Source organism: Neomonachus schauinslandi, chromosome 2, assembly GCF_002201575.2.
Source record: "Neomonachus schauinslandi chromosome 2, ASM220157v2, whole genome shotgun sequence".
Classification (NCBI taxonomy): domain Eukaryota; kingdom Metazoa; phylum Chordata; class Mammalia; order Carnivora; family Phocidae; genus Neomonachus; species Neomonachus schauinslandi.
This window is the reverse complement of record NC_058404.1, coordinates 108,973,212-108,994,224: the sequence shown is the minus strand read 5'-3', so window position 1 is coordinate 108,994,224 and position 21,013 is coordinate 108,973,212. Positions and strand designations below refer to the sequence as shown.

The window sequence follows — 21,013 nt, the reverse complement described above, 5'->3', positions numbered from 1 at the left end:
TTGCAGAATTCACTCAGAATGGATTGCCCTGCCAGATAAAATAGTACTATCCGTGAATGTGGATCTTTTCCTTCTATAGAAGGAAAACAGACGACAAACACAGGAGGCTACAACTTTACAACTTCTCTAACAAACCAAGGAAATTCATAAAGAGGAGTAATGGAGGAAAATATGTGGGCTAAATATAATAAATAATAACTGCTCAAAATAAGAGTATGGGATCATAGGATTTTTTTTCACAACAAAAACAAACTTGTTTTTAAATTAGTAAAGAGAAAATGTAAGCCCTTAAATTCAGATATTGGGTTCCTGCTACCTTCATTTACATATATCTCTGTTCTTATATTTTCCTCAAGATTCTCATTTATCACTTGCATATAATTAGGATTCTCGGTTTTATGTAGAATTTCTGAAACTTTGTGGTTAACAGAGGAACTGGGCTCTGTTATGATCCCTATACTGGAAACTAGATAATGCCACAAAACCCCACATTACTTCCCAGAAGCTCACACAGGGATGGATGCTAGTAATTGCCAATGCGTGCATATATAACAGTTTTCATTTTATGAAAAAGATAGAAGGAAATTTATTCACACAGTCCTCTGTTGACAATCACAAGTGCAGTATGGGGGTAAAAGTTGTGGGGTTTGCTTTTCTATTTAATAGTAAAAGGAAGCATCCTTCAAGCCTTGGTTCTTGTCTCCACTGCTATCTCACTTTCTGCAGCTCCTGTCTCAGCCAGGATGGCAGAGGCTGCCCCAGTCTGTGTAGCAGTTTGGACAGTTCCACATTATGATCACGGTAGTAGTTAGAGAGGAAAGTTCTAGACTGGAAAGCAAAAAGAAAAAAAAAAACTTGAAGGGCGTTATTAGTTCATTAAACACAGTTATGCAACCTACATTTCTTAAGAAATTCTAATACAATATAGGTGTCTATAAAATATGCATTTCTTTGGATTGTTCCCTAGATATCACTCATCTTTACCTTTTAAAAAGATTTGGCAGAACTGTAGCTATAAAATAAAAATAAGTACAGGTATATCTTTTCTGGCTTATATACCACTGAGGCACTTATTTATTCAGTATTGGTCAAGTCTATGCAGGGAGAAAAGTTGATGAGAGGTAGTGACACTACAGAAGAATGAGGTAGGGACCTGAAGTGGTACCAAATCTACAAAAGTGAGCTAGAAAAAACACAGACATTTCCTTTAAAATTGGTCACTTTGTGTAAAATTGTGCCATAGCATAAAAAGTGAACATAAATAACCATAAGAGCTGAAATTCATGATTAAAGAAATAACCTATGACTTTGCAAAAATATTTTCTATGTTTGTTCAGGACAAAAATTTATGCTTTTAAAGCAAGAGTTTTTACTTCAAAAATAGTATAAGATCTCATTATAAAAATCATTATAATGAATTTTCTTGTGATTCTTAAATTCCTAGTCAAACTGGAATGGTTGGCCCTTATTAGATGAATGGGTAAAAAAAGAATGCTCAACTATATCAGTAGTCTTTATGTTTTCTTGTATTTCTGGGAAACCAGAAAATTTGTAATTGGGTTTTGTCTCTGGATGTCACTTACCTTATATTATAACCCAATGAACATTGTTTTGTGTCTCTGATAAAATAGTACAGATGAACAATTTTCCTTGTGGAAGTATAGGAGCAATGGCCCAAACAGTTTTCGGTCTTGTTAAATTTATACCATCTCACTTAAGCCCTTTCCCATATTTTAACACAAATGAGTCTTGTTCTTCATAAAACTCCCTTGGCAACTTTGGTGCATACTGTGGAAATGGACTTAAGACAACTACATTTCGTTTTGTACCATCCACCGAATATTTCATTACATTTCTTCCCTTAAACCAGATTGTAAACACTTCAAAGTCTGGATAAGATGTTTGTAGAAGTAGTGAGAACATCACACTGATTTCCTGGCAGATTAAAGTGATTTCTGAAACTCTTTTGAAATTATTGAGTTCAAAGGTACAGTTTAAGGACTTTCTGGTACTTCTATTTCCATAGTAACATCTGAATCACTTCCATCCTCCCTTTGCCCACCTTGCCTTGGGAGAGATACTCATTATATCTGGCTCAGCTGATGGCTAATTGGTTTCTCAACCTTAGTCTACCTCCTCATACCATCACTTTTTTTTGTTTGTTTAAGATTTTATTTATTTGACAGAGAGAGAGACAGCGAAAGAGGGAACACAAGCAGGGGGGAATGGGAGAGGGAGAAGCAGACTCCCCGCTGAGCAGGGAGCCTGATGTGGGGCTCCATCCCAGGACCCTGGGATCGTGACCTGAGCCTATGGCAGATGCTTAACCGACTGAGCCACCCAGGTGCCCCGTACCATCACTTTTATTAAGAATTTCTTTTCCTGCTTTTGTAGTTTGTCATTGTTTTATGTATCTTATTATAAATCAATGACAATAACTAATTTACTCTCCTATAAAAAGCTGGGTTCATAACTGTTTTATCCTGTATCCTCTTTGTGATATTGTGATTTATGATATAAAATATATCTGGTTTTTGCTCCCTTTTCTGGCGCAAAGCTCCTAAAATCCTTGGAATTTCCTGAATGAAAGAGTTATAAAGGTATCTTTTGTTATGTTAATTAACATTCTTCTGGAACCCGCCTGGATGGGGGCTGGTTGCTAGGAGAACCAACCATGTGATTAGAAGGTTGGAACTTTAAGTCCCACCCCACTGGCCTGGAGGAAAGAGGGGCTGGGGATTGAATCAGTTGCCATTTACCAAAGATTTAATCAATTATGTCTCTGTAATGAAACCTCCAATAAAAACCCAAAAAGGACTGGGTGTAGAGAACTTCCCTGTTGGTGAACATGAAGAGATTGGGGGAGAGTGGCTCACATAGAGGGCTTTCCCCATCACTTGCCCTATGCATCCCTTCCATCTGGCTGCTCCTGAGTTATATCCCTTTATGATTAACACGTGATCTAGTAAGTGACGTTTCTGTGAGTTCTGTGAGTCGCTGTTGCAAATGAACTGAACCCGGGGAGAAGGATGTTGGAACTTTCAATCTATGGCTGGTTGTTTGGTCAAAAGCACAGGTGACAACCTGAGCTTGCAACGAGTGTCTGAAGTTGGGGGTGGGCAGAGACAGCCTTACAGAACAGAGCCCTTAACGTTGAGATTGACATTGAACCCACAGACAAGGTGGAGCGAATCAAGGAGCGTGTGGAGGAGAAAGAGGGCATCCCCCCACAGCAGCAGCGGCTCATCTACAGTGGAAAACAGATGAATGATGAGAAGACAGCAGCTGATTACAAGATCCTAGGTGGTTCAGTCCTCCACCTCGTGTTGGCTCTGAGAGGAGGAGGTGGTCTTAGGCAGTGATGGACCCTCCCTCCATTTTACCTCCTTACCCTGTCGCTCCTAATGAGGCATCATATATCCTCTCACTCTGTGGGACACCAGAGCCACTGCCCCTTCTCCTGGATGCCCAGTCTTGTTTGGTGGGAGACCGTGAGGACGCCAGGACTCAGGGTTCCTGGCCCAAAGGGCCCTTGCTGCCTGTTGGGTTTTAGTTTGCAGTCCTGTGTGCTTCCCTCTCTTATGGCCACGTCCCTAGTTGTCAATAAAATATTTCCTGACTTCCTGGAAAAAAAAAAATCTAATGCTATCTCAGGGTAGATATTATCAGAACGGAGTTGAATTGTTGGATACCTAGCTGGTGTCTGAGCACTGATTGGTGGTGTGGAGAAACTTCCCCACCCACGTGTTGGCTTTCCATTGCTCACCTCAGTACCCATGCGTGGTACAGGCATAGCATACGCATATTTAATATATAATAATAATGTCTATGTATTTTATCCAAAATTACTTGTTTAGTAAACAATTCACATAAGCACTTTACACATTTGGAAAATAGTTACTGTTCAGTAGGTATTTATGTTTCAACTGCATCCTAAAGGCAAACAATTCCTATGAATATCTATCAATTATTGATCTCTGTGAGCCTATTTTCTAAATATATAAAACATTGATAGCAAAGAAAGAGAAGAAAAGGAAGCAAACACAATGTCCCTTATTTTGAAACACCGAGTTGTATGCATGAAATTTTACCAGAGTGTTTCAAAGATTAGGAAAATATTACCTCTGGATCCATGGATGGATATTTTCGGCCTTTGCTCTTTCCAAGACATTTGGTCTTTCCTCCTTCCAGTAGTTGACACCAAAAGCCCTTTTGGGGATCAAACCTACAAAAGATCAAACATATACATGATTATAAAAATATAATGATCATAAATTGTATACAGAATTTTAAGTGAGAGAGCCTCACCAGTTGGATAAAGAAATGCACTTTGGTATGCCCATTGTTTCAATTTAATTTAGTTCAGTTCTACAAATATTCAATGAATTGATTTAAAAGTCTAATTGAGATTAAATAAGCTTTATGTTATTATATATTTTTGAATATTTCTACTGAATGAAAAAAGATCTGAAAATCTTTAGTCCAATCTTAGACTGAAATTATTAATTTAAATTTCATATTTTACCTATTCATCTATAAAAGATCAAGGACCAATCATCAAAACTGCAACCCATATACACAGAACTTTTAAAATATTTATTTACTTATTAATATGATTTCCCTGTCAAAATATGTTAACAGATTTCTTTGAAATCATTCAATGGTATATATTAAAGTGACTGAATGTAATGTAAGTATACTTTTGTGAATGTAAACATGAATTAAAGCTTCTAATTTAGAAGAATACTATAGTTTTTCAAGTTCAAAATGTTTACACTTTTTAAGGAGGAAATTAAAATTTTAAAAATGGAATTTATTATATTTTTTTCAAACAACATGAGGCACAGGCCATGCCAAGTGGTGAATGGAAGATTAGACAACTCTTCATTTCTTTTGTTGAAGGCAAATGATCCTATGGGATAATTCAGGTCCCTATACTCTTAAAGAAAATTCTAATGTTTTGCTCCTATGGCTGCACAAAGTTACAAAAGAAAGGATGTGTGGCCTAATTATTTAAACTCAGATATATAAGAACTTTTGTTTAGGACTAACAAGATAGGAAAAATGGAAGAATAACTCAAATAAGAAGAGAAATTTTAAATTTATTGCTATGGGACTTGCTGCATGCATAAAACATCGAAAAGGTTTGCATTTTTGTTGCTCAGCAGATGTTTTAGAAGGATGAAGCATAATTGACGGGGGTGTAAAGTTAATTAGTTGCAGAATATTTTGTTGCCCTGGGCCCATTCCTATAATACGTGCACCTGCAATTTGCCTCTGCACATATGTGAACTCATTTAGGAGGGAGAGGGAACTTTTCTTCACAGTTCCCTGCCCAACCTGTTTTTAGAGACCTGATCCGTGCAGTCCAGGTTGTCCTAGTACATGTTATCAATTAAAATTAAATACATCACTGGTTAAATGGATAAAAGGAAGACAAAGTCATTTCCAACCTGGACTTTTCAATCTACTCCTTGTCTATCACAGTCCTTTCTCGAGTTTTCATTAATTTCCCAAGAGGAAAAACAATTCAGCATGCTCTGCAAAATGAGATGGGGAAGTCGGCATAACTGTGCCCCTAAACAGCATTTTCTGCCTTAGCATGAGAATATTTAACTGCATTAAGGTAAAATACAGTTCTGGCAACAAAGCCAAGATATTTATACCCATGCTGAGAGCATCTCTTTTCCTCTCAGGTGTGTGGAGATCCCAGGATGGGCTGCAGTCTCTCCCTGTTTCCACAGCAGCCGTTGTGAGGCAGACCGTAATACAACTTGAGGAAGAAGGGCCATATTGAAAGTCAGATAGGGCTTTTAGATAGGGCTGTCATAGCTTTGACTCCACATTATTTTGCTGTCCTGGTTTCATTTATTGCATTGATGTTATATACTCTAACAGAGGGCATTTACTTTTTATAAGTTATATGAATTCATTGTTACGGTTTTATTTTAGTAGGCATGAAATTGTGAAATGAAGATGCAAAACCTTTCTCAAATAACTATTGGACAACTTTGAGACAACAACGAATTGGTTGCCACACGACTTCTTTTATTACACTGAACATCACTACAGTTATTAATTTTTGTGATGTGAGACATATTAAAAACCATATATTTGGTACTTGTTTGTAATCTCTTCTTGAAAAGTATGATTTTACAGGTGTACTGAACCATAAGCAACTATTTGTAGTAAACAAGATAGAACCGTTCCTTAAACTACCACAGGGAGGCAGGGAAAGACATGCTAACATCAATAACTATTAATGTAAAACGTATTCTAGGAAGCTTTGTCTACTTAATCAACAGGGGCATGCCTTGTATTGTTGTTATTTCCATGTGTAGGTAAAAACTTCATTAGGGTTGTTTGAGTGGATCAGGAACAACCCAATCTTATTACTGCTTTTCCTGTCCTTCCATTACCCTCTCTAATTGTCTAATTGCTAATTCTAATCTGCTGTGACCTGGGAAATTATATAATCAGGCTTGTTAGAATTTTGTCTAAAATTTAATAGGCTTTGTATCAAGCCTTGTGAGGGAGTCAAGTACATGCCCTTTTAAAATATGTTTTGGCTCCTTGGAGGTTTTGATTGTTTATTGTGCTTCTTTACCTCCCCCCCCCCATCTTTAGTTACCCAAGTATATGGTTTTATTTTTCTAAGATGATTGCAACAATATCTCCCCTCCCATATTCTTTTCTGCAGAATGCTCTTGCCCCTCCCCATCAGGAGGGGGAGGTCCATTGCCCTCACTATGGATTTGTATTGGCTTTAGTGACTTGGTTGTAACCAATAAAATGAGGTGAAGTGAAAAGGATGATGTGCGACTTGCAAGACTAGGTCAGAGAACGCTATGGCTGTGCTGGATCACACCTCCTTAACATATCACTCCCTCTCAGAACACAGCCACTACACTGTCGAAAAGCCACACAAAGAGGTCTCATCCCATTGAGCTTAGCCTTTGAGCCATCCCAGTCTAAAAGCCAGAGATATGAGTGAAGAAGTGAAGAAGCCTCCAGAAGATTCCAGTCCCCAGACATTTGATTCATACCCAGATAGTCACATTCCCCCCTTGTGTCCCCAGGTTTTATGAGCAGAGGCAAGCTGTTACGGCTGTGTCTTGTCTGAATTCCCAGCCCCCAGAATTTATCAGCATAATAAAATGGCTGTGGTAATATGCGGATGGGTTTGGGGATGGTCTGTCATGCAACAATAGATAACTGGAACATTACATGTGATTACATTTGGTTAGACATAATTTAATAAATACAAAGTAAAATATGAATTTATCCTTTTCCCAGTTCTACCCCAAATACTGGTCACTTTCACAGAATTAATGATGGTCATCAGCACTTCATTTCTAACCTGTGAATTACTTGGGGTCTTCCCAAATTTTTTTCACCTTTGTAACTTCAATTTCTAGGACAATTTTTGCAGCGTAGGCGTCTAAAAAATTTACTTAACCAAACTTATATTGGGAAAAAGCCCTCCAAGAAGGGAGTTTGTGATATATAAAATGCCTATAGGATAACACTTTGCAAAATAAAGTATCTGTGCTATTCTAAAGGAAGACTCTACATGAATAATAAGGGTACTCCTTTGACTGCTTTTGAGTAGCATAATGATGTATAAATTCATAGCTAGTATTAATGATGCTATATACACACCTACCAGTGATAATTTATGATGGCAAATAATGGAAATGAAATCAAGCATGAGAATAGACTCACGTTAGTGCTTCAGAATAATTATAATGAGGTGTAACTCCCAGAAACTTCTGGACTTCATCCATCACAGTAGCTGGGTCAGATCTCAGCTGCTGTCCATCAATAATTAGCAACTATAAAGTCAAAAATAGTCACTTTGTGAAGAACAAAACTAAATTAAATAGACTGAACTGCCTCACTTGATCTGGTATGACATTAATCAGTTAGGTCAGTGTGAATAGGAAGAAAATATGCATTACTTAGGATACATTTTAATGTTTACTATTGTGTCCTTCCAAATAAACAACAATTGAAGTTTGCCATCGGCATTGTTTATAACCCTTAACTAACTTGATTGTAAATCAGAAATAAACACAGAAACTCTCTTGATTTAGTAGTTCAGGAGAAACTCAATTTTCCATCCGTCATGTAATCAGATAATTATCCAGCCTATGGAATCCCATGAGCTAACCTTGGAGCCAAAGACTTAGAAATGGCATTCAGATGAAAATTACTTATCTATTTTCCTTATAAACCATGACAAAGAACTCAGGTTTTAGTCATGACCTGATCTGGAGTAAAGAATATAAACAGTATGAATGTTTCCTCAAATCCTTACCTCTTGTTCTATCCCACACTCCTGGAGCTGTTACAGCATTTTCCATTTTGACAGTCTAATGTGTGACCTCTTCCTCTCTAAGAGCCCTAGAGGACAGATGTCAGACTATCTGCATGTGGTGTTCCATAAAGGTATTGTCTAAATGGCTGTTCTATGAGTAGTTGAGTTACTACTTATGGATCACATGATGTCTCCCGTGTGAGGACTCAGCACTCTGAGACCAGCTACTACCTGAAAGAAGATCCCAAGAATATGTTTTACAGCCACTTAACATTTTAACATTATTATTGACATTAAAAATGTAAAAAATCCACATATCTTCTTTAGGTATGATTGTCTTATTATGAATTGTCTGTGGCAATGTTATTTCTTATTTTCTGTTTGTCAAGTGCAATACAGCCAAGGTATATTAAACAGAAGAAATTAATTTTAGGACCTTACCTGAGAAGTAGCAAAGTAAGTTAGCCATCTTTCTATGTGGACTGCATACCATCCAGGTACTAGGCATCTCCTTTGTAAAGTTTTTAGGTCAGATGGGGCCCAATGTCCGGTTGTGATAACTTCATAGAAATTAAACCTCAGGGCAGCTGGATCTTCATGTGATCGTTGGTGCTTTAACAAGAAAGTCAATTGTAAAATTGGTGTTCTTTATGCATGCACGGTATGTGTGCATGTTTGTGTTTGATGTATGTACATGGGTGTGTCTTTTATTTCCAAAAAGTAATGAAAATGATAAATTAATTTTAGAATGAAAAAATAAAGAGTGCATATATTAAAAGCCAGGCGATGACATATTGCTTATTTAAAGTACAAGCCTTCCATGTATATCAAGTGGTATGCACATAAGCCTGCGGTTGTCTTTGCGTTTACATACAAGGCGAGAGACAGAGTACAGGATTTTCTTCATGGGTCTGATTAAAAGTGAATAGATATCGGGGACTAGACAAATCAAGCCCAGTGAAAAGAGATTTAGATTGGCAAGAGCAGATTCATATATTACTCTGCTCATTGTCTCATCATAGTTATTCCTACAGGTTCTGACATTTCCCCAATATCCCTCTGTGGCAGAGGCTATGAGCATAGAGAAAGTGGATGTGTATTCCTAATACTTGTTTAGGTGTCATAAAGATGTTGGTGTTGCCCAAAGTCCTTTCCTTTTCCTCTCCCAAGAATTGCCATCTATCTGTGCTAATTTACAAGTACTGATCCACTACTACTTTTCAGTACCAAATCTCTGAGTCTTTCATAACAAACCATCAATAGTCAAGCTCAAGAGCCCAATACAATAAGAGATTTTGCAGTGAATACAATTTCATAAGCATTCACTAAGCTCCTTACCAGAACGAAAAACTGCTATAGATTCTGGAGATAGAAAGATACAAGCAAAATGTAATCTCTATCTTCAAAGAAATAAAAATTTTCTATGGGAGGCAATAGATTAACAGACTATAATAAAGTCAGATATTTGACTAGAGTCATATATATTGCTTTGGTAGCCAGACCAATAGGTGATCAATTCTGAATGAAAGATGATAGGATCTTTTTAAGTGGTTGAAAATTTTGAGCTAAAATGTAATAACAGAGATTTTTATAAGTCAAAAAAATAAACATAGAAACTAAGAGAACTTGATCTCTTAAGTTTGAGTGAAAGTGGGTAAATTGTGGGAATGGATGAATTGATTTTGCAAGATATCTAAAAGTTTAACATAAAGAAAATTAACTACAGGATGAGGATGGGAGTGTATTAGGACTTGATGCAATTGTGTAACCGCAGTTCGTCTATGTGAGTTAGAAAAATGAAAAAAGTAAAGATGAGTAAGAAGTGGTTAAACAGTAACCAGTGAGTGGTAGATTGGTGGAATAAAACTTTGGAAGGCCTCTCATTATTTTATATTTATTGACATTCTTATATGTATATGCATTATGCTGAGTACATAGAGACTACATAATACATTGAATTAATACTATGTGTAGAATCTACATAACTTGAATAAAGGAATCTAAAAATACTATGTGCATATTAATATGTTAATGCTAAAATTTCTATTTTAAGCAGTGATAATATGGAACTGTACTTAATCTTCTCTACATTGATTTATAAAAGTTTAACACCAACTTTTCTTTATATTCCTGCAAGTAGAAGATTAGCATAAAAATATGACCAGAAGTCACAAAGGGACATATTTTATGGAAAAAATAGCACTATAGCTTCTTTGTGAGGCCCATTTTAAAAATGTGGGATAGAAATTACAGTGGCAGGTGACATTTGTAGGAGTTTCTGAATTATACCTGCTGAGCTTTGGATTTATGGTATTTACTGAATAGACAGGCCTAGCTAAGTAATAGGCTGCATTATTTTGAAATGTGGAGCAGTTTGGGGACCCTACTCTTAGCAATATGGCAATAAAAATATCAGGAAAAATAATTCCTTTCAAACATGTATGTTCAAAGAATTTACTTAAAGAAGCAGGCACAGATTCTCTTTTATTTAAATAGTTTAATCTATGTGAGAAAAGATTCATATAAATTTGTTCTATGTTTTCTGCTAGGAAATGTGCAACATTTGACCCCAAGTACTTATATTCAACATTTTTAATGAAGGCTTAATATTTCAATGCTTTTGTTACTTTTTTTTTAAAGTAAGTTTATGTTGCTTTGCAATATGAATTTTCATAAAGTGAGAAAGGCACATTTTTCTATCTTGAGGGAGACAGTGACTCATGGATTCTAATAACACTTGGATCTTACTCCCAATCCGGGTGTTCTCCTAGGATCCCTGACCTCTTGTAATCCCAATGTACAGGGTCACATTTTTCTGTCCATTATTATTTGTTCTTGGCCATAAATGTTTATTGAAGAAAGTCAAGAAAAAGTATGAATAAAAAAATAAAGAATGGGTAAAAAATAAATGAAAAAAAAGTAATAAAAAATAAAAATTTCTCGTATGCTCTTTAAAAATTCCCTTTTAGTCCTTTTTTTTGGGCATTAATTTATATGTGCATTAAACATACACATACACAAATGCACTCATATCATGGGATTTTAGTACATGTACATTATTACCACCACAAATTCAGGATAACCTTTAATTAGGCTTTTACTGCTGTAGGCAATTTTACATTTTTGTGGTCAACTTTATCTCACCCCTGTACAAAGATTTCACACTGCCTTTTTTCTCTCCTCAAACTGCCATTGCCCAAATTATCCCCCTCTTTTTCATCAGATTAACTCATTCTCAACTTTCCAAAGGAAGGAGAGACCATTGGAATCACTTCAATTTCTCTATCTCAGACCTTCAGATTAAGTTTTAATGGAAGGATTCTTAACCAGAGCCCTACTGATACAACTCAGAGGGTCTATGAACTTGGATCTGAACAACAACAAAAAAATAGTCTTTTTATTTTCAGTAACTTTTAAATGAAATTTTGCATGTATTATACCAGTAAAAATCAACTCTTTTTGTATCACAATACAGGTGTTTCAGATATATCAAAATGCTGTTCATGCTCAATCCTACTTCAACATTATAGCAGTATTGGTCCCACCATTAGATCTGGCCATTTAATTCTTTTTATTTATTTATTTATTTTTTAAAGATTTTATTTATTTATTTGAGAGAGAGAGAATGAGAGACAGAGAGCATGAGAGGGAGGAGGGTCAGAGGGAGAAGCAGACTCCCTGCTGACCAGGGAGCCCAATGTGGGACTCGATCCCGGGACTCCAGGATCATGACCTGAGCCGAAGGCAGTCGCTTAACCAACTGAGCCACCCAGGTGCCCCCTGGCCATTTAATTCTTAAATAAATAAAGATTTTTTACTGATTTAAAAATTACTTTGATAATTATATTTTTAAAAAGTTGTTTCTTTGTAATTCTACGTAGTTTTATGCTTTTCAAACGTGTTTCAGAAATGGGACCCATAGACTCCAGCAGCTTGCCAGGAGGCTCCCTGCACCAGAAGAGTGAAGTCTGGAAATGGATGCTTCCCTCCCATCTAAGTTATTTCCTATAGTCATCTCTTCCTAGCTCCTCAGGATCCTCGTGGGACTGATACCCAGATTTCTCTCCTGGGCCTTAAACATCTCTCCTTTTTTTTTGGAAACATCTCATGATTCAAATCACTACCACCATAGAGCACAGTTTCCTTGAACCCACTTTAACTTCTCTGTAACAAGCCTGTGTCTTGTTTTTCCCCTTTGAAATCTCACATTTTTTTTTTCTTCTTCCCACTTAGTTTCTCCTCCACCAAATCCATCTGGTTTTGCTCTTTTCATTGTCTCACTAAAGGTTCCACTTCTCTCAATGTCTTTCAACTCAGTGAAAATAATTCAGGCCTTGTTTGGTCCAACTGTCTAATTTCTTAGCAGCCCTTTGACACTTGTCACCTCCTCCATTTGGTAGTACTCGGTCCCCTTGTATTCAGTGTCATCACACTCCTGGGTTTTCTTCTACTCCTCTGACTGTGTTCTCTTGTCTCCCTGGCTGCCTCATCGTTCTCTATACTTTGTTTCTCTAAACTCTCTCCTTAGGCAGTTTCCCCATGTGTGTGGCTTTTTGCCTCTGATTCACAAATTTCTGTCTCCAGCTCCGACCTCTCCCCAGAGTGCCTGCTGACTCTACTGTTTGTCTCCGTATGACAGTGAATCCGGACATCATGGTTACCACTTGTGCCCCATCTTTAGCACCCCTCCCCCCAACCAGTCCTGTTTCCTTCTTCAGTGCTTCTATTTTTATGGGAATCTATACTCGTCATCCAGTTGTCCACATCGGAAATTTGGTTCATCCTTGACAGTGTTTCCTCACCAGGTTCTGTTGGTTTTAATCCCTACATGTCCCTTGATACTTTATACTTCACTCAGTCTGTTCTTACTTTCACTGTCAATGCTGCCTCTATTTCTTACCTGCCTCTAAAAGGAAATCTGGTAGTCACACACTGGCTTAACTCTTCAAAGGCTTTCAGTTGCTTCAAGAATGGCAGCCACATGGTTCCCCCTCCTGAGTTCTGTCCCCTGTGTACGTCTCAGACTGATCTCCCACAGGTCACCTCAGGTTTTGCTCTCTAGCCACATGGAAGTTTTCTTAGTTCTGTAAATGTGCTAAGGTTCCTTGCACCCAGGGGACCGCATATACTTTTCCCTCTCCCCGACTCTCCTTCTACCCCACATTTTTTGACTAGTACTGGGATGTATAAAGGGATAAATATTTGTCCATCCCTTTGAAGTTTCTGATTGATTCCAGAAGAGGATCCATAGCACAACAGGACCCTTACAAAACTATTTTGATAATTATTGCCAAATTAGTTTTCAGAAAAGATCTCCATCTATATTGCAACGTTTGAATATCTTTACCATCACGCCCTTGCCAGCAAGGAGAATAAACATTACAATTTTTGTTGAATGATATTCAAAAAGAATATCATTTTGATTTATATTTTGTGGCTTCCTAATTAGGTTGATCATTTTTCATATAAATTGCTGAGCAGTTACATTTGTGGGTGTCTTTGTGCATGTGAAATGTCTATCTATGTGTTTTGTTCATTTGCTCATTTTTCTAGTGAGATATTATATTTTTTTATTTTTACCAATTTACAGAAACTTTTTTTTTTTTACAAGTTAAGGGTACTAAACTATTTACCATGTATTATTAAAGATGCTCTACTTAGATATGTACTTTTAATTCTGAAAGACTAATATTTTACATTATACTGTCTATTCAATCTATTAATCTTTTATGTATGATGTTTTCTATTACTTTATGCTTGAAATTCCTTGCCCAACTTCACACGAATCAAATATTCAGCTTTTATCACTTGTAATTTCTTTTCTTTTCCTTTTTTTTTTTTTTTTGGAGGGCGTTAGCTCTGTAACATTTGACTGTTGAATACATCTGGACACCTAGACTTTATTTTGGTATTTACCATTGCTTACATTTAAGCTATGGCCAAATGTTTTTAAAAGTATTTTTTACTGCTTCATACCTGGTACCAAGAGTATGCCCGGTCTGAGGGGTCGATGAGGATGGTGATGATCTTGGCTTTGGGGACCAGAGATGCAGCTCGCTTGGGAGCTTCTTCTGAATGGAAGTAATTAGCACTCTTTTCAAATAGAAAGTCACTTGTAATGTTGGATGGAGTAGGAAAAAAGTCCATATACCTGAAGGCAGAGAAAAATAATCAGAGATTTAAGTTTTTCTTCAACATGCTATGGATATTAAATATTTGAACATTTTTACATTCATTTATATTGATGTCTACTTATTAGTGTCATAATAGTTGAAATCATGGCTATGCTATATACTTTGGCAGTAAGACAATCTGAAGTATTACTGTTTTAATGAACTATGTAGGGCAGGGGAAAGGGAGATGAAATAGGTGGATTGTTAAGAACAGAGGGAAAAATCTTTTAGATTTCGGATGATGATCTCTGCTATCATAAGCCAAATCCAGAAAAATTAAGTTTACCCTTGGCAAAAAGCAAATTACAAAGTATTGCCTAGTAAATATTTTAAAATAGTAAATTCTTGTTTGCAAACTTGAATGCAAAATTTTTAATTTGAGATGAAAGTGCACAAGAGAGGAGGACGTAAGTCAGAAGAGCTATAAAATCCTAAGCAGAGTAGGGCATAGCTGCTCTCCTCCTTTTTAACTTCTGCATAATTTGTTGTATGTGTAGCAATGTGAACACATTATAGTCTATCTAGAGTCATTAAGAGGATATTTCCTGCCAGTTGATCCTGTGGTGCCTTGGTAGGTTCACTCCTCCATATGCTGTCGGAACATTCCTCTGTGTGTAGATTATGGAATCAATATGTTCGGAGGTTAACTCAGTGCAAGGCTTTAATTATGTGTGTAATCCTCCTTACAGCTCATCACTTCTCTAACCCTCAAATGTTCTAGAAATAAATAATGAGAGCAATTAAGAATTCATATAAGACACTTATTTTCCTCTTTGACATTTGTTATTATGTTTCCCAAATGTGAAGTGGTGAAAAGCCTCATCTATATTCCTGCTTAACAATTTGTGTTCCATTTGAGCTCAGAGATAAGAAAAAATTGCTGTTCTGCTTTTAGTAACTTGAATGCACTTCCAAAATTCATTTAGTCTTTTTAAAGTAAGGTAGAATAGTCATATCTTAGATGCAGAGTGGGCACATCTCTACCCGTGATAGGAAGCCAGATCTGCTTACCGGCATTGCCCCTCCCCTACTCTAGCCCTAGCTGGGTCTAAACAGAACAGGCCTCTTGTTGAGGACAGGCTCATATGTGGTGTTGACATAAAGTTACACACTGCAGAGTTATGCATTTAGGGGAATTTTCCCTGGAGGAGATTTGCCTTATATAACTGGAAGTTGGAATCAGTGTGATAGTTTCTTAGAAAACTGGAATAAAGCTAGAAAAAAGCCCCAGAGTAAAGACCAGTTCTAATACCAGGTTTATTCTATTTCAGTTTAGGGAAAATATTGTGATTTTAAAATTTTTCATAATTTATTAAATGCAAAGTAGTATTCCTTTTATGCATGTGCATGGCTGGCATTAATACGGTTTTGGAAATGCTATGTTATTATTTGCATGACAAATATCAGCTTATCTTATAATATAACATTTTATAGTCTATGTGGTTAATGAAGATACATGTCACAGAGTATAAAATAACTTATTTATTTGTTTCCTCAAGCATCATTTGTGAAGACAAATTATGTAGTTAAAAAAAAATTCTAGGCGCAGTAAAATAATAATATGCTTAAGCAGAATTTTAAATTTCCTTATGAATAATTCTGAAAAAAATTCCATAATCTTCTTTATTCAATTATATTAATTTACCAGAAAAATATTATCATTATTGCACTGTCCAAATCAAATTATAGGCAACACTGATTAAACATATCATTGTTATAAATTAATTTCTAATTCACTATGGTAGAATTGAGCATAACAAATTTATGCTGTAATTATGTAGATGCCACACATACATCTATAATCACTCTGCTGTGATTGAGCATGTGTTAATAATGGTCTTTATTTTTCGTTATTTTCCTTACCAATCGATTCCCTTGTGGTAGTTGTTGCCATTAAAGAATTGAACTTCTTCAAATGTTTTGGGACTGGGAAGATTGCTGATGATGGAAGGGTGCATAAGAAGGAATAAATAAAGTGCAGTTGTTCCTATAGCAAAAAAGGAGGCAAAGGGTTATATATGGCAACAAAAGAAGAGACAAATACTATTTTAGCAAAATTTTTGCTCAAAAAGTAATATCCAGAAGACCAAATTTTCTGGTATTAAAATGATTTCCTTAAGGGACCCCTGGGTGGCTCTGTCGGTTAAGCGTCTGCCTTCGGCTCAGGTCATGATCCCAGGATCCTGGGATCCAGCCCCATGTAGGGCTCCCTGCTCAGCGCGGAGTCTGCTTCTTCCTCTGCCTCTAACCTTCCCCCCCCCAGTCCCCCTGCTCATGCTCTCATTCTCTCTCTCTGTGTCTCAAATAAGTAAAACCTTTTAAAAAAAGATTTCCTTAAAATCAATTAGGTGCATTTCATGTGACAACAATCTAAGTTTTCTTTTGTTAGTCTTCATGATTCCATTTACCTAAACATCTGATTTAATATTAGTACATAGGCAAAGTGAAGTAGACTGATGATACAGCTCTTTTCCTCTCTGATTTTTTTTTTTACATTTTTTTCTGTTTGATATGCAATACCTATTCTCCTGTTTATAGGGTGACACAGAGTTTCTGCTTTAAATTATTTTATTTGAGGTAAAAATCAGTTTATTTGAAGAAAAATATGAAATAAGATACCACAGGAGATGTATAACATACAAAAAATGCAAAAAACACATAGGTGGTTGTACAAAGGTAAGACAAAACTGGGCATCTGAAGGGGATGATACTGTGCTTTAAGCTGGGAGAGAACTTCAGAAACTGGTGGTTCAATTTCCCTCTGGGAGTCAGGTGAGTGGCTAAAGCATCAAGGGCATCCAGCACTATAGCTGAACCTGGTAGATCTCAATATTATATTCAAATCAATTAAATTAAATCCAACTATTCAACACATGCTGACTGGTGCTACTCTATGTGAGTCCCTGGTGGTAATTTTTTTTTTTTCCTGGTGAGAACTCTTGAGAAGAAAAACTCATTTGCTGGCCTTGATCATCTTAAAGTGTATGTGTGGACTTGGGTCAAGTAAACAGGTAATTGCAACATAGTGAGACAGTTTCCATAGTGAGAGAAGACCAGAGTGCTTTTCTAACACATGAGAGAACGGGTGACTTAGACTTGAGAAGTCAGCGAAAGCTTCCAAAAGGAAGCATTTTCTCAGCTTGTACCTTAAAAACTTAAGTGTTCCCAGTAAGGTTGAAAGAGGAGGGCAGGAATCTGGAAAGATGACCACTTGAATGTCCTACCTGGCTAAATGGGGCAATCTGATCTGATAAACTGAAGCACTAGGCTGGACAGACTGGCTGATAGAACCCACAGAGCATACACATCACAGAAGGCTCAGATGCAATCTCTGACCCTTGTTTCTGTTTGAGTTGGGCCAGAGACTGAGGGCCACGGCGGAAAGAATCATGGAGTGACTGGGTTTTCATGGTTCTCGTGAATCAAAATTTCCCTTCTGGAAAAGATCCCTTTTGTAACACATTGGACCCAGGAGGGTTAGTTGGATTTCCTAGCCCTAGCAGAGTTGTAGATGAGCTACACAGGTGGGCTGGTAGGACAGTTACAATTGCAGCTAGGGATCTGGAAGCCGAGCAGATCATCAGAGAACTGGCATTTTATTCCAACGTATCTTAAGCTCATAGGAGCAAAGGCTACTGTGCTTTAAGTATTAATGAGATGGCCACCTGATTAGATCTTCACAGCTTTACATGACCACCAAGACTGAGTAGGGGCATGAGTAGTTAAAGGAAAGTGATAACAGATCTAAGGGGACCAACACCTTGGACAGAAGAAAGGTGAAAGGAATACAGAATAGGTGGCTCCTAGTGAAACGGGAGGGTAAAAATTAATAAATGCCCTTAGAAATTTAATTACTAATTAAAAGCAACTTTTAATTATTTTTATTTTTTAAGATTTATTTATTTATTTTAGAGAGAGAGAGCACAAGTGAGCACAGGGGTAGGGGCAGAGGAAGAGGGAGAGAGAGAGAATCTCAAGCAGATTCCCACCCTGAGTGCAGAGCCCACCTAGGGCTCCATCTCAGGACCCTGAGATCATGACCTGAGCCAAAACCAAGAGTCAGACGCTTAACCGATTGAGCCACCCAGGCGCCCCAAAACAACTTTTAAAAATTAACAAAAATAGGGGCGCCTATTTTTTGAGAGGAGGAACAAAAATGTTCCAGGGAGGGGTGGCTGGGTGGCTCAGTCATTAAGCGTCTGCCTTCGGCTCAGGTCATGATCCCAGAGTCCTGGGATCGAGCCCCGCATTGGGCTCCCTGCTGGGCGGGAAGCCCGCTTCTCCCTCTCCCGGCCCCCTGCTTGTGTTCCGTCTCTCGCTGTGTGTCTCTGTCTGTCAAATAAATAAATAAAATCTTAAAAGAAAATGTTCCAGGGAGAAGAAATAAATTAGAGTACTGTATAGTAGTATTTGGAAGGGAGCAGGGAATTCAGAAGGGTTCTTTCTATATACCTTCTAGGATGGGACCTACATAAAAATGTTTAACTGATGATGGGAATGGTTTGTGTGTGTGTGCATGTGTGCACAAGCGTGAGAAAGAGAGAGAGAGTGAGAGAGCGAGATTTGAGACACACAAGAGAGCTGAGAATATTGATAGTTTAATATCCCTGAGATGTTGAGACTGGATGGATCCAGGGTACAGATAAAGGAATATTTTTGAATTATTGCTGAATATCGCAAATAAATATGTTATAATCTCACTCAGTAGCACATACACATGTTTAATCACCCTGCTGGTCACAGATTTATACCAGATCTCCCCAGAGCTACATAAAGTCAAAGGCACAGCACCTTCATGCCACCAAGAGCAGGAGGGACTTCGAGGAGGAGGAGGAGGGAGAAAGGACAGGAAGGAAGGAGAAAGCCCTTTCAATTGGGGACAGTAGGTATGTGGCTTGACATTCATATAATCAGTCATAGAACCTGGGCCCACTGCCCAAAAATGTGTATTTATTTTATTAACACCTGTATTTTCATCTATTACTGACATTTGTTTTTATCCAATGCTTTTGATATAAATATTTTGTGGAAGAAGTAAAAAAGACCTCATCCCTGACAGTACTCTCAGAGAAACTGCATTCTATCTTATATACAATCTTGTTTTTAGTTTTACCAGAGTAAGCCAATCAAATCATGAGAAATAATATTGACAATGGGGACACTGATTTTCTGAGAGAGGTAAGGCCAACAAGTTAAGCTTTTAGTATTATTGTGCTAGGGGTGCCTGGGTGGCTCAGTCAGTGAATCGTCTGCCTTCAGCTCAGGTCCTGATCTGGGGTCCTGGGATGGAGCCCCACATCGGGTTCCCTGCTCAGTGGGGAGTCTGCTTCTCCCTCTCCCTCACTCTCTGCCCCTCTCCCTCACCCTCTGCCCCTCTCCCCGCTTGCACTCTCTCTCTCAAATAAATAGATAAAATCTTAAAAAAAAAAAAAGAATTATTGTGCTAAATTTAACCCTTTTGGAAATCCCCTCCTAACCTGGTAATATCAAAATTTGACCTGGAATCATGAAAGATGCCTACCTGTCCTAAGGATCCTAGTAGGACTTAGATTTAAGCTTTGAGTGCCATAAACCCAGGCCTACCCTGCTCTCTGCCTGGCCTCATTCACTGCCCCACTATCAGCTGACAGGAATTCCTTCCAGGATTCAGCAACGGAGAAGTGGGACAGCGGTTCCTTCCATTCGCACCTCACAACAATTGAGAAAATAAGGCTTTGAGGACTACTTTTATATCTCCTGTTTATTGCAAAGGATGTGTAGGCCATGTTTAAGTTGTTTAAAGACAACTTCGCTTTGAAGACCAGATTCTTAGCAATTGCTGTGTCCAGGAAATTTACAGCTCTGACAGCAGTGGGAATTTTGCCAACTAAAGCAATAAGGAGAACAAAAGAAGACTTTAGACTTTTATGATTGAACAGATTTTAAGAATTATCACAACCGTTTTCACATTAGAATAGCATTTGCACAGCATATAAAATATTATTTTCATCCAATTCCTTTATTTTAACTTGTTTGTTTGTTTGTTTGCCTTGGGGATGCCAAAAGCCACTGAAAACTCGGTTATTTCCATACTGGTAGGTCAAATATTAAAATCTAAAGGTGTAAGTTATTGTCTTTATAAATACAAACAACAAGGAGGAAAACTAGATTTATACTTACTAACCTGTAGTTTTCTAGCAGAACTAAGAAGTAATAATATTCAATGACAAATGATAAAAGATATGACTTTAAATTAAATTTTTAGCATAATTTTACAACACAAGAATGTTTTCTTTCTTTAGTAGTCTTTCCAGAGTTAGCACTGCTATAAGAGAGTTGGTAGAAAATTAATGCACATTTTAAACAACAACAACACAAGTGATATATCTGAAAATACGTGCTGATTTTTTTCCCCTCCCTGCACATGTGTAACTTACTGTTGTAATACAATTTATATTCCTGAAGGAAGAAAAGATTTCAACAACCAATATCTAATAGTCTGGAAATTTTGCCCACAACATTTAAAATGATCTACTTGCTT

General features: G+C 37.2%; 1 protein-coding gene across 1 annotated transcript in view; it reads right to left on the bottom strand.

Moving 5' to 3' along the window:
* Positions 1-708: 708 nt before the first annotated feature.
* LOC110575489 (bifunctional heparan sulfate N-deacetylase/N-sulfotransferase 4) overlaps positions 709-21,013 on the bottom strand; it is a 258,954-nt gene continuing 238,649 nt past the window's right edge. The window contains exons 8-13 of the mRNA XM_021684468.1: positions 16,357-16,480; positions 14,297-14,471; positions 8,762-8,932; positions 7,726-7,835; positions 4,123-4,225; positions 709-828 (exon numbers count right to left, since the gene is read on the bottom strand). Coding sequence (XP_021540143.1) covers positions 709-828; positions 4,123-4,225; positions 7,726-7,835; positions 8,762-8,932; positions 14,297-14,471; positions 16,357-16,480 — 803 coding nt within the window. The remainder of the gene's footprint in view (positions 829-4,122; positions 4,226-7,725; positions 7,836-8,761; positions 8,933-14,296; positions 14,472-16,356; positions 16,481-21,013) is intronic.